Genomic DNA, 14,011 nt, shown 5'->3' with positions numbered 1-14,011 from the left:
AGTTGGTATTAGTTTAAGTCCCTGAAAAATTAGATGCTTAAACAGAATTAGAAGAAAGGCAAAAAGTAAAGGTGTACTGAGTTGTTTACCATCCTCATCAGTGACTTGTAATGCTTGCAGTAGTGGGGGTTCAAAGAGACCTTAACCTATAGGTACATGTCTAGGCAAAATGGAGTCACTAAAACAGAGCTTTTTCTTACCAGAAGGATTCTGACCTTGCCCTGACTCCCTGCAGCCCTTTAACAGTGAGTGTGCATATTTTGACTAGGGTTGCTTCAACCATTCATGATGTTGCAGCAGCAGAATTGCATCAGGTGCAGAAAGTAGTTACCAGCTGGGTGAGTTTTCCCACCCCTGTGTTTTTTGTTTTGCTCTGTTTTGGTTTTAACTCAATGTCCTTAAATTATACATAAAGAGCTTTTATTAACCCTTATTCAATTGAGTTATGCTAATGATAAAGGGTCCTAATTGGATCTTGAGAAGAAAACAGTGCCTCTGTGTAACAATAGAGTTAACTGGACATATGTAAGCTTTGGGACTTCTCAAGTTTTTTTTTTTTTTTTAAGCAAAAATAATGTCATGAAGGAAAAAATGAGATCAAGTTTGGTCAAATATAGTAAAGGTGCAGCTAGTCCTTTAACAGGCCATGGTCTGAAGAGGAGAATGAACCCAAAGCATGTGGTGCTTAAGTCACATAGGATATCAAAAATAGTCCTTCAAAAATTTTGTAGTGTGCTTATTCCCATCTGGGTTCAGGAAGTGTAACTTTCCTGGCCAGAAAACAAAAAGGTGTAAATACTGAGTGCCCTGAAGAGAATACTAAGTATTGTAAGCCTAGACCTGGACTCCTTAAAACAATCAGGAAACTGAAACCTGATAGTTGATCGGGATCACACTAGCACCTAAAATGTTACCAGGATTAAGTTAAAATATGACTGACTTGAAGCTTAAGCTGCATTTTTATTAAGTTTCCGATCTTGAAAGCTGATTTTGGTTCAGAAGAACGACTAAGTCTTGACACAGAAGAACAGCTTAAGCTCAGCCCCTCTCCCACTAATTTAGTATTTAGATCTGATTCAGGGCTGTCTCTTTATCAAGGCTATTAAAGCTGTTTTGGTTTTTTTTAAGGGAGACTAAGTTAAATAACTTCTGTTTGAAAAATGTTAGCTAGTATGTACTAACATGGTTCCCAGTGAGCTCCTCTTCTGGCCCACCTTTACTTATTGCCATACCCCAGTGCTTTTGCAGGTGCTGTGGATGAAGCTGTTGGAGGTTGTTATGAAATCGATCATGCCTCAGAAACTCTCACATTTCAGATAAACCGGGGCAGCTTCAGTTCTTTCCCTCTGTCTTGGCCCTTTCTTGGCCCAGAAACCGTGTGTGCTTCTGTGGCCAAGACCAGAGTTTTGTCCCGACTCTGCCACGGGCCCAGGTCACAGGCCCAACGTCCCCATCCTGCGCTACGCCGTGTTCCCGTGGCAGGAGGGCTGGGTGGGGCACAGGTGCCTTTTTTAATGCCCTGGCAACGACCGTGGGGTTGTTTTAGCCTCGAGCCCCTGGCTGTCTTGTGGCCCTGGGGCGAGAAGCCGGTGGGTTGCTGGGTCTCGGCCCCAGCCCCAGCTGCTGTGAGATCAATTAAGAGGGGGTGGGTGGCGCCAGGGACGCGTGTTCCCGGGGCGAAGCGCTGCGGCCCCCACCCCCGGGCGGTGCTGCGGAGAGGCGCTGGGCCTCCGTGTCAGGCGCCGCCCGCGCCCGGCGGACTGCATTTCCCAGCGTGCCGCGCTCTGCCGTGCCCGGGGCGGCCGGAAGCCGCGGTAAGGCGGGACGGAAGCCTCCGACTACATCTCCCGGCGTGCACTAGCGGCGGCCGTCAGGAGCGGCCGGGCGCGGAGCGAGCGCGGTGCTTTCTGGGAGAAGTAGTCCCCGCCGCCGTTGGGCGCCCGGGCCGTGTGGCGGAGGGGTGGTGCCGCGGCCGGGGGATGTGGCGAGCGTGACGTGATTTTGTCCGCGTTGGAGCCGGGGCGGCCGTGGCGAGCGTGACGTGGCAGAGAACGAGCGAGCGAGGTTCCCCGGTCGTTGCTGCTGCCTGCGCCTTATAAGTCGGCGCCGCCGGGCGAGCCCCGCACTCGGGCAGTCTGTCTCCTCGCTCGCGGAGGGATCCGTGAGCTCAGCCGGCAACCGCGCCGCGCTCTGCTTTCCGCCCTCCTCCCGCTCGCTGCGCCGCCGCCCAGCCCCGCGCCGGAGCCGCCATGGGCCTCACCATCTCTTCGCTCTTCTCACGCCTCTTCGGCAAGAAACAGATGCGCATCCTCATGGGTAAGGGCCGACAGCGGCGTGGTGCCGCCGCCCGGCCGCGGCTTCCGCCTGCCCCCGGAGCCTTGCCGCCGCGGCCGTTGCGCTCTGCGAGGCCGACGCCAGGCCCGCCCGCTCCTTCAGGGATGTGTCCCGCCGGCGGTGGGGGAGGGGAGCCTGGCAGGAGGGGGCCGCGGGCCGAAGGCGGGGGCCTTGCCCCGTCCCGGGGTGTGGAGGACGGGAGGCTCCCCTTTCCTCAGGGCTCGCGGGGCCGTTGGAAAGCGAGCGGAGGGGAGAGAAGGGACGATGTGGGAAGGGGTGGGGATCGGGACGTGTCTGCCCTTCCCTTTTCTCCGCCGCCTTCTCGCTTTCCTTTCTCTCGTGTTCCCCCTCCACCCCAGTCCCGCTGTCTCGACTGCGCTGGACGACGACAGACGGAGCCCCGCTTCCTGCGGGGCTTGCGGCGGGGCGTGCGAGGCTCCGGCCCCTTCTCCCTGCACCTGCGTTTCCGCTTGCGTTGAGCCAGAGCGAGACGTAGAACAAAGATCGAATTGCAGGAGGTGCAGCCGGTGGCCGCTGGCGGGGGGAGGCACGCGGGGCCGGGGAGAGCGGGCTTCGCGCCTCGCTCTGCCCCGCGCTGCCCCTGCGGCTCTGGGCTCGGCCGGGGCACGGCGGTCCAGTCCCCGGCGTGTGGCTCTGGGAACAGGATGTGACAAAGCCTGGCGCCTTCAGCAGCGGCAGCTTAAGAAGTTGACGTATAATGGCCGGTTTTCGGTAACCGAGGTGCCTGTATCCCTCACCCTCGGCGAAAGGACGTTTCTGTGTAGTGAGTCGCTGAATCGATAGCGCGTGTGCGCTGTAATTTAACGCACAAAACAGTCGAACCCCGCAGGCTGCTTTTGCAGCTCTCCTGGTTTTATTATCCGCTCGTATTATTTAGGTTGCCTTTTCTTGAAGCAGACTGGGGGAGCTGGAGCCAGTGGCTCGGGAAGATTCTCCCTTGGAGGTGAAGGTTCAGAAGGCCCGGGAGGGCACACACTGCGTTCTGTGTTTCCTACTCCAACTCTTCCCACCTCCCCATCCCAGTAGTATTACGTAGAAACAAATCTTAACGCCCATTTTTTCGTTTTAATGCTGTTAGTAAAGTGAATGGAACTTGATTCATGGCCATAGACTGAAGGAGCTTGTGCTAAGGAATTACATGAAGTGCTCGCTTCAGTGTAGCCAGCAGTGGGACTGGGCCCTAACTGCCCCTTCTTGGCACACCGCTCATCCTTAGCACCCACTGCGTATGCACAGAAGGCACAAACTGCAGCGTTTTAAAATTATACAGTTTTTGTGTTCTCCATACATTCTCTGATGACAGAGCTCTTTGTTACTTGCACAGTAATTTTTATTGTATCTTAGCTGCTTGAGATTAGAGACTTTCATCTGTGTCAAAATCACCTGATTAATTTTTTTCCTTTGAGACAACTTAGTACCTCTGTTGTTTCAAGGAAATGATTTGACTCTCTCCTTAGTAGCCAGACTCCATGTATGACTCTAAATGAATGCAGTGTGATCTTCAGATGAGCTTGACTGTAGGACAAGGTAGTGTCTGTGGTATTTGCAGCTCTGTTGCGTTCTGCAAAATAATGAAAACAGGAAAGCAATGTCATGCAGATCAAAATAGCTTGAAAGGCTTCAGTTTTTTCATTGGTGGATAGTTAGGCTCTCACCTAACCTAAATTTAAACTAAGTTTCTAGCAGTTGGATCAGCTGCATCTTTTAAAATAATTTTTATTTTAAGACATACATTATATACTCTGAGCCAGTCTGGTATTTGCTTGAGACTGCACTATATTTGTTATTTAGTATAAAAGGGTAAAACTTTAGCTGTGTTGTGGTGAGAGCGTATCATGAGGCCTAAATTGGGTGTCTAGAAGCAGAATACACTATTCTGGAGATCACATAATTAATTTACACTTGTGACATGGAAAAAAAGCTCTTGATAGTGTTCTATGTTGTGTATCAGCACTATGAGTAGAGATATCTGAATGAATCAATTAAAAAATTAATTTTTTCCTCCAGATGATAATTTTAAATTTAGTATTTGAAAATGAGCTGAAGTATATTATACCAGTGAAGTGTCTTTATGGGGTAAGGTGTTTATGGAGAAATAGTAAGGGGAAAAATATTATATGGGTGAGTTGATAATGAACAGATGGTTAATTTATAATTCAAACTTCCTTTTCACAGCTTTCTCCGGTTTATGCAGAATTCAAGATAAAGTAGAATTGGTTTAGCTTTTAGGACAAACTGTGGTATTGAGTTTTGTAGAGTTTGAGTATTTCTCTCATCAGGTGCCATTACCAACAGCAAACATGACATGCTGTCCTTTATATTCTCAAACTGTGTTTGTGATAAAAGCTGGGCGCTTTAGGGAAGCATTTGTGGAGTTTTTGTAAAAATGCAGTTGGAAAAAGAAGCATTTTTCAGAAATGTGAAGTTAAAATTCTGAGGACATGCATATAAAATAATATCCTTATAGATAGCTGTAGCACGAGAGAGAAGAAATAACTGTAGGATAGAATTGGATGACTTAGGCTGGGCAACCAGGGCATTAGCTTGGAAAAACAGTCCTAACCCTACATGCACTTGTCTATAAAGCTCTTTGCTCTTGTACTTCATAAGAAAAGTTGCCTATTCACCATGCACGTCTCAGTATCGTAGCTTAGTGTTCCGTGCCTTGGTGTAGTTGTGCAAGTGTTAACTGAGATAATAGATGCACAGGAACTTTGAATACAAAGGTAACTATTAAATATATCAGGGGGAAAATTGTTAGGTTCCTTGGGAACTGTATCACCACACAGCACAAAACAATTTAGCTGGTGTTTATCTAGGGTTTTGAAGTGGCTTTTTTTAACCACTCTTGGTTTGCGTGCTCATAGGAAGGACTTGAGAACCTGTACTGAGAATTATCCCTTCATGTCCCCAAAGACTTACCCAATTGAAACAAAACCTGAAAGAGGCCATGTTATGTAAAGGATAACTAAGACAACTTTTGAGAGAACTGATATAAATGTAAAAGTGAAGGAAAGCAAAGCTGTAGTGAGTTGGGATTCATTAATTTTACTTTTCTAGGCTGGCTTTTGATTGTAATATGGATGTCATGAATCAAATACAATAAGGGTGGTTTGGTTTTCCTTGGTTTTTTGCCCTTCTCTGATTATGGGAAACAAATTGGAAGCAGCAACATGCTGCATTTTATAGTAAGCTTTGGAATCTCTATCTCTCAACCAAACTCTCGTGGTTTTGATGGGGGGCTCTGTTTAAAAAGTCAATTCACAACTTTTCTGTATCTGTAGTTCATATGAAGTTCTGTGCTGTAGTAACAGACAAGTAGACAGATACTCAGCCACCAGTGGTCAAAGTAGAAGGTTGGTAAGTGAGGAAGGTGATGTGGTCACAGGGGTGGTGTTCCCAGGTTCCCAGGGATGAATGAACTACACGTTTGAGGTTTAGAAACATGACTGACAGTCTGTAAAACACTCCTCTTAAAAGGAGTAAAGGCCTTAGAACCAAAATGGCTTTACCAACAACTGAAAGCATTGCAGAGTTGTTTTTTTTTTTCCTTCAGCTAGAGGAAGAGGATGTTTGACTCCATTTAAAGATAAATGGTTGCAAGTTTAAGTCTGTGTTTCCCATTTGTACTTCCTTGTAATCTTAATGCTTTGTGGTACTGCTGCAGACCACCATGCCCTACACTGGGATTCTCACACCTTGGTCTTGTTGATGGTCAGTCACACATGGCAATCAGAATGAAAATGCAGAAACAGAAAATTACATTATTTAAGGATTTAAGATTTAGAATTTCATCTTGATAGTTTGGTCAACTTAAACTCGATATGATGTAGAAGTAGCTCATAGATGTACATTTAGTGTTCCAGTGAAGATGTAAATTTTGCTTGAAGTACTAAAAGCAATAGTTACACTTCCTAGGGGCTGAGAAGACCAAACGTAATTTGGTGCCCTGAAACTTCCTGTTCTGTAACGGGTGGTAAATGACCAGTTGGAGTGAGGAAGCTATGCTCTTGATAACTATTGATTGTTTAGACTTAGAATGTTTGCAGTGTGACTGAAAGAGGCGGTTTTGCTAGAAAGGTCATAGTGGTTGGCACAAGTGGCCTCCCCTTGGTTAACAGCTACTGTCTCAGGAGTGGAGGCAGTGGAAGACGCGTGTCCGCAGCTCAGCCTCCCTCGGTGCAAAGTCCAACCCCTTCGCATTGTGGGTAAGGGTGGATTTCAGCAGCCTCTGGGCTTTGTGCTTACATTGGTAGGGCAGCCAGTGCCAGAGGTGGTGACAGTGGGTCCTGGCACAAGAGGAGAATGGACAACTGGGGCAGTAATTTGTGAAATGTAGGAAATAGAGCCGTTCAGGAATTTTAAATGAATTTCTTAACTTTGCATCCTGTCTCGGGTTCTCGGTACCCATGTATGTTCTTTGAAATGAGATCAGCTTTTTCTTTATCTGTGTCTTTGGTATAACCCCTAAATACACTGACACCGTTAGTGTAGATAATGTCAGCTTTCTTTCCTTGCTAATTTTAGCAACTCTTGTCAGTTTTTGTTCTGCTGATAACTGTTTGAGGGGGTTTTTGGAGGGGTAGGAGAAGAGTTTGTGAGTGTGTGTAGCTTTAATTAGTGCTTCACTAAGTGATCTTAATTTACTGAAAAGCTACCATGTATCATCTACACAGATAATGTTTTCTTGCAAGATCTGAGCACCTTACAGATGCTCACTTGAAGCTGAGCTCTGTGAGAATAGTGTTGGGCTCCAAGTACTGTGCTGTGAAAAATGTTACTTTTCAGTGTAGATGGAGTATTTGAGGGTTTCAGAGTTTAAAGGGTTTTCGAAGGCTACCGGACACTATTGGTGTAAGGGAAGCACTAAAATTTTCATGACTTGCAAGCCCCTGTGAAACTTCAGCTGTGCCATGTCCTTTTGTTCATGTCTGTGTGTGGCTCTAAAGGAGAACCAACACTTAGACAATGGCAAACTTAAAAGTTTAATTTGAGCATTTTGGGAGTTTTATTACCTCTCAAGGAAGCTTTGGTTTTGATGATAGATTGTTTTTTCCTCCTCTTTCCTAACTATCAGACCAACTGTGTTTTTTAAAAGGTGATGATGATACTGCAGAGACTGCATTAACATGTTTATGTATCAGAATATAGGACAATTATAGATAGATTTTTTTTTTAAATAAGCTTGCTGTAACAGCAGTTAGTGTCTTGAGAAGGAGGAGGCTTCTTAAGAGCTTGCTTTCATTCTGAGTAGGTAATTTTGAATTCTATTTTATTGCAACACTAGGGAAACAGTTATATTATTAATAGTCGAGTCATCAAAGCACTTAAAGCTTAATATATCACAGTCACCAAGTAGGAATTTAACTCAGAACACTTAACAGTGTTATCAGACAAGGGTGACATTTGGTTTCTTGTGCAAGTGTTACATAATTAATTATTTGATGGGTGTTTAATTTTTATTTGGGAGAAATGGACTATTTTAATTTTCACAACTACACATTTTATTTGAACAGTTGCTATGGTGTTTTGTACCCACTGCTTGTTTATGTGCTAGGCATTGGATTCTAATGCAAAGGTTTGTATTTTGAGTTGCTCTTACATGTTCTGAAGTGGGTAACAACAAGCAGTTGCACAAACACGTTTAGAAAATAGTGATATATGCTTGTGATAGTGATGCTTCTCAAAAATGCCTTTGAGACTCAACTTTGTTTTGTTTGGTTTAGGGATTGCATATTTACCACACAAGCTTCATGTTCTTCAGTATAAGCTAAACTGTTAGAGAAGCAGAAATGCAAGCCTCAGTGCAGAGGGCCTGTAGTGATCATAAGTAGAGACTCCTACTGAGATCATCCTGGTCTGTCTTCAGGGCATCACTTCTATCTGTTGGGAAGAGTTACAGCCCCTGGGGTATGTGCAGAGGGAAGAGGGACTTTCCAAACTGCTTGGGTTTTGTCAGTGCAAAAGAAATGTTTTACCAAAAGGACTAGAAACTGGAAGGAGGGAGGCAGAAGTGTAGTGCCAGTCGTCCTGGTTCAGGTGGAAGTGAAGCTGGCCTTAGCTGAAGGTTGAGACCTCTCCCCAACCTTAGTGCAAAGCAGTGATCAATGAGCATCTATTTCGTGCTATGGTTGCTAGTTGTTCAAACCATTCTGACTTGCCCAGAGGAAGCTTTCAAACTGAATATGAAAAATTAAGTAACACAGGTACTATGGAAGATGACTAGAAACTTGTAAGCCTGTAGCTTTGGATGAAAGTGGGTTATTGAGCTTGCTGTCTTCATTGCTTGTTCTCTCTGGGCTGAGTAGATGATATGGGGAGAAACATACAGTGGTGTATCAGCAGTGACTTAAGTGCTTATAAAGCTGTTTCTTCTCAGGAAAAAGCTTCAAACCCTAATGCTCTGCATGTAAAATGGTGTATGTTTGAATTAACAGATTGTTTGTATTGGGATCTAAATGAAGTTTTCTGTTTGTCCTAGTTGGTTTGGATGCTGCTGGTAAGACAACGATTCTTTATAAACTGAAGCTAGGAGAGATTGTCACCACAATTCCGACTATTGGTAAGATAACTAATCCTCACGTTTGCATTCTTGTTACTCGGTCTGCACAACCCAAATCTAGATTTCTGAAGACTGTAGGGGTTTGCTGTCTTTATTGGTAGCATAAGCATCAAGACCAACACAGGCTTTCTGGTACTGCCACAACAGACTTATGTCGGGCCAAAGATACATCTAGACTAGAATGCTGTGTCTGACTCTGGCCAGTATCAGATGCTCAGGAGCACATCATGAACCTCTGTCAGTTTGTGGCTGTAAGAGTTGTTGAACCGAAGGTGGTGTTCTGTTGACATTTTAGTGATTGTTCCCACCACCACCCCCAGGTCCCTTTTCTTTTTGATCTAGCAGTTCAGTTCTGATAAGATATTTTATGTATATATGGGAGAAATATAGGCACTACCTTTCACTTGATTAGAATTCCATTTTAACAGTAGCATTAACTGTTTCTGTTTGACACTCTTATTTCAGGTTTTAACGTGGAAACAGTAGAATACAAAAACATTTGTTTCACAGTTTGGGATGTTGGTGGTCAAGATAAAATCAGACCTCTTTGGAGGCATTATTTCCAAAACACACAGGTAAGAGTTCAGAGATGACAGTCGTTCAAGACCTGTTTTGTAGAGTCTCATACATGGAAAGGTGTCTCTTCTCGCTTTCACAACGGGAGAGGAGAAAGGCTCCTCACTGCTTCCTGCAAATTCTAAAGGCTACCTAGATTTTATTCTGGATTAAGCTGGTTTGTTACCCTGAAGGCTTCAGGTCTAGTTGTGAGTGTGTCCTGATGGATCTACCAGTGTTATGTAATGTGCCAGAGCTGCTGGTTTGTTTGTGAGGAGCTCTTCAACTCCTCTGTGTTAATGCCAGTTCAAACTCATCAAAGCATGGTCTTATGCATAAGAAATATTGCTATCTAAGCAGCCTTCTACCTATTACTTTTCCTAGTCAGCCTCAATATACATAGCTTTTACTGTGCTCTGTCAGTGTACTTAGTACACTGACTAAAAAAAATATCGTGAAAGATACTGTTACCAATTGATTAAAAAATGTCTGGTTCATAGTGATGTGACTGCTGTCACTTTTGGTGGCATAAATGTGATTCCTCTGGTTCCAAGGTAGTCAGGTAAGTTTCTTGTTAGTATCAGGAAACTTAGGGAGTGGTTTGTTTGGTTTGTTGGCTGGGGTGGTTTTGTTTTATTTGGTTGGTTGGGTTTTTTCTGTGTTGAATCTGGAGTTGTTTCCAAGAAACTTCTGTGCAGTATAGTGTGTGTGACAGGTGCAAAAAATGGAGAGGTCTAGATTGACAAAAAGGAATTAGTGAAGTACTGTGGTGAGTAGAGTAATACTTAATTTCAGTTCCTTCTTCAACCCTGTTAACTGTAATTTTAAAAGCTGGTTCTGTTTTCTTAAAGAGAATGAGAAAATGTGAGGTTTTCAGGCTGAAATTTTAAGAGTAAGTAGTGCAAGGGGGGCAATTGAATAACAGATGCCATAAGAAATACAGTTTGGTACAACCTTTTTTTAAACAAATGCAGGCCTTACTTTAAGGGTATGGGGTTGGGGTTTTTTTTAGTGAAACATGAGATGAAGTACTCTTGCAGTAAGTGAAAAGGAAGAGGGGAGAGTTAGCTTCTGCAATTTTGCTGGTGTCTTCCCCAGCCCCGAGCTAATGAATCCCACACGAATAGATAAACTGGTATTTTTGGTGTTTAACTTTTTTATTTGGAAGGCCTAGCTTCATTTTGCAGTTGAAACTTACTATGTATTTGTTCAGGTAGGTATCTTGCATTGCTTAAGCAGAAATTTCTGTTAAATTTGCTTACTTAAGAGAGGGGACTGTCAAAATATTCAGGATTTTTTTATTTGTTTGTATTTTAAAATACCACTACATGTTTACATTGGCTTATCTTCTTACAGGGCCTCATTTTTGTGGTAGACAGCAATGACAGAGAGAGAATCCAGGAAGCAGCAGAAGAGCTGCAGAAAATGGTAAATATCAATAACTTTCTGAAATAGTTTGTTATACTTTGCCATTTTTTTGGATGTGTGTCAGCTTCCCTAAGAGACTAAGGATTTCAAAATTTTAAGGTGTTTGTACAGTGTATATTGTATTTATCTGGTAATTCTGGGTCACATAGTGCACTGCAACTCTGTAGAGAGCTTTAGCTCAAGAAATACTGAAGTGTCAGGACCTTCTTTTTACCTTCATTAAACCTTAAGAGAAGTGGAGCAAATGAAGAAAGAATTTTGGAAAAGCAGTGCATGTTGAGAGTCTCAGCAGCTAGGTGCTTTTTTAATTTGCCGGTTTAATTTGCCTGTTGAAAGAATATCTGTGCTTGTAGGAGGTGTTCTCTTGGGTGGTAGTAGTTAAATGCTGCTAAGTGTTTCCCAGTGACTTAAGGGGCAAGAATTTAAATGATTAAAACCCTTAAATCAGAATTGAGGTTTCTTTAGTGCTTATTGAAACACTGAACTGGGCTAATTTAATGACATGAGCATCCTTTCACTTAGCTTCAGGAGGATGAGCTGCGGGATGCAGTGCTGCTGCTGTTTGCGAACAAACAGGACCTGCCAAACGCCATGGCAATCAGTGAAATGACAGATAAACTAGGTCTTCAGTCTCTGCGCAACAGAACTGTAAGTGCTAAACTTCCTGGCTGCTGAACCCTTGTCTTCCTTTATGTGTTGTAAATGTTCTCACTTGAAAGGAAAGTTTCCTCCTCTTTCTGTAGAAGGATGTGCGTGCCTGCTGTTGAACTGTGTAGTGTGCAATTGAAGGTCATAATTCCAAATTAGTAATTTAGACCATAATCCAATATGTACAGCTGTTGGGGATGTTTCCTCTTTTCCCCTCTTCTGGGAAAAAAATACAGATTCTTCAGGCTGTCACTGAAATACGGATGTCAGACATGTTTGACACAGTATGTGGTGGGCTTTCCTGATTTTGTGGGGGAGAAAATGCGTTCTGTGTACTCACTGCTACAAAGCAGTAAGGAAATTACGTGGCTCCGGAGTTGTTGGATTCCATCTGCACAAGCCTTTGAGGCATAGGGCTGCCTCACAAACTATTTACTCTTCTGTAATACTCGCTGAACTTCTGTATATTGACACACTAAGATTATATCATAGCAGGTGTTTTAGAGAACTGTTAATTTAGATAATTCCATGTTCATTTCCTGAAGAGAGCTGTCTTTCAAAACCAAGAAGCTAGTTTTCATCTTCTAAACTAAATTCACATTCTGTATTTGCTTCTTGATGCACTGAATAGTGTCCTAGTATTTGGTAGGCAAACACCTGAGTTCCTTGAGTAACATGTGAACCCCACCTGCTTTATATATACTTTTCAAAACTTATACTATCTGCTCAGTGTTGACTCAGGACGCAAAGCAGTGTCTGAAGAACACTATTTGGGAGTGTGTCACGTACCATGGTAGCACAGCTTGTGCTTTGTCAGTGTTCTAATTTAATCTTTGTCTGTGTTCTGCTTTAACAGTGGTATGTCCAGGCTACCTGTGCTACACAAGGAACTGGTCTGTATGAGGGACTTGACTGGCTGTCAAATGAACTCTCAAAACGCTAACTGGGAACTGGATGACTCTTTCACCAGGGACATGTTTGATATAAGTGGTCTAGGCTTGTTACAACAAAATTAGTTTGCATCTTGGTTATTACAGTATCTGGAACTGATATTTGGGCAGGATATTACAGCGTTTCAACTTATTTTGTTGCCAATTATTGTTTACCGAGCTACATGTTGCAGAGGTAGCAATATGCTTGGGTAAAAATCTCCTTAACTTGGAAAAAAGTGTATCTTCTGATTTCATTCCCCTTGTTAGCCTAAATGCCTGAATATAGTTATTGTGACATCTTTTAAGATCTGTTTTGAATACTCTTTTGAGCCCAAATAAATTAATGTTTTAATTTTTTTTCTCCCTGCTACTTTTAGTTTACTGATGCCCTGTTTCATTCCTCTGACAGTCTGCTGATTTAAAAATGTAGCATTCCGTATGTATTTATTTCTCTCCCTTGCCAAAAAGAATTCCTAATACTGCTTGTTCCAGCCAAGGAAATGCTCTAAAACACTATACAAATCTACTGCACTGAGGAACATTTTATTAGTCCTTGGAGTCTATCAGCCCAACTTGCCTTTGTGTAAATTGGATTTGATGGGTAGAATAGTTATGTGCTGGTTGCGAAGAGCTCATGTTGAGGTTGTTTTTAATATTCAGCAGATTGTCTTCCTTTATATTGTATCATTTTTTTTATGTTGCATGTTGCTTTTTGGTATCAGCCTGACTATTTTTGCCCAGTGTATAATAGTTCTGCTGAAGTTTTACTGTTTGTTGGTGAACATATCTTCATAAAGAAATTTTGGAAAATTCATCAAACTCAATGGATTAGTTTTCTTCATAACCCACTTGGAATTATTCCTAATAAAATGATAAAATGTAGAGATCTGTGTATGCTCTTTTTGATTCCTGAAATAGTTGAACTGCAAGTTATCATTTATTGTTTTTCCATTGATCTTTCCTGCAGCTTGAATGTCAGCATCAATCTCAGACTTTCACTTGTTTGGAGCTATGTAGAGCGGGATGCAGAAGGTGGGCAGCAAAGTTGTATACAGTGCAGTAGAATAGTTGTCATCGAGACTTATATAATTCTGTAAGTGTCTTTTGAAGTTGTAAATCTGAAATTCCTTTTAAGATGTCCAGATATGAAAATACTAACAGTTACAAAAATTGTAATAAAACAAATCCAATCTGTCTAAAAAGCATGCATGTCTGTTTCGTAGTTGTATCTGCACTTAAAACCAATGTGGGTTTTAGCAGGAGAATTGCTAAGTCTGTTGGTGTCTAGCTGGGAGGTAATCTTGAACACTGGTACAGGAATTTAGTCAATATTAATGGTGACAGTCACCCCAGAATATCAGCTTTATGCAGTTGGTACTGTCTGATTTTGTATTTATGGCCCCCTATACCCTGGTAGTTCGAAAGATGCAATATATTTTTTGAGGCTGCTACCATCAGGTGTTCTAAAACCTGTTTTAGTTGCCTGTCTGCTCTGGGAGTGCCGATATGGCTCAGTCTTCCAACTGAAATA

At 42.9% G+C, this 14,011-nt stretch overlaps 1 protein-coding gene across 1 annotated transcript; it reads left to right on the top strand.

The window, feature by feature from the left end:
* The first annotated feature begins 2,015 nt into the window (after positions 1-2,015).
* ARF4 (ARF GTPase 4) lies at positions 2,016-13,685 on the top strand. Its single transcript, XM_084269674.1, has 6 exons — positions 2,016-2,316; positions 8,837-8,917; positions 9,383-9,492; positions 10,829-10,900; positions 11,423-11,548; positions 12,405-13,685. The coding sequence occupies exons 1-6, from the start codon at positions 2,250-2,252 to the stop codon at positions 12,489-12,491; spliced, it is 543 nt and encodes a 180-aa protein (XP_084125800.1). The 5' UTR covers positions 2,016-2,249; the 3' UTR covers positions 12,492-13,685.
* Positions 13,686-14,011: the final 326 nt, after the last annotated feature.

The sequence above is a fragment of the Gallinula chloropus genome, assembly GCF_964237585.1.
Source record: "Gallinula chloropus genome assembly, chromosome: 12".
NCBI lineage: Eukaryota > Metazoa > Chordata > Aves > Gruiformes > Rallidae > Gallinula > Gallinula chloropus.
Note: the sequence above shows the minus strand (reverse complement) of the source record. Positions and strands in the feature narration are given on the sequence as shown.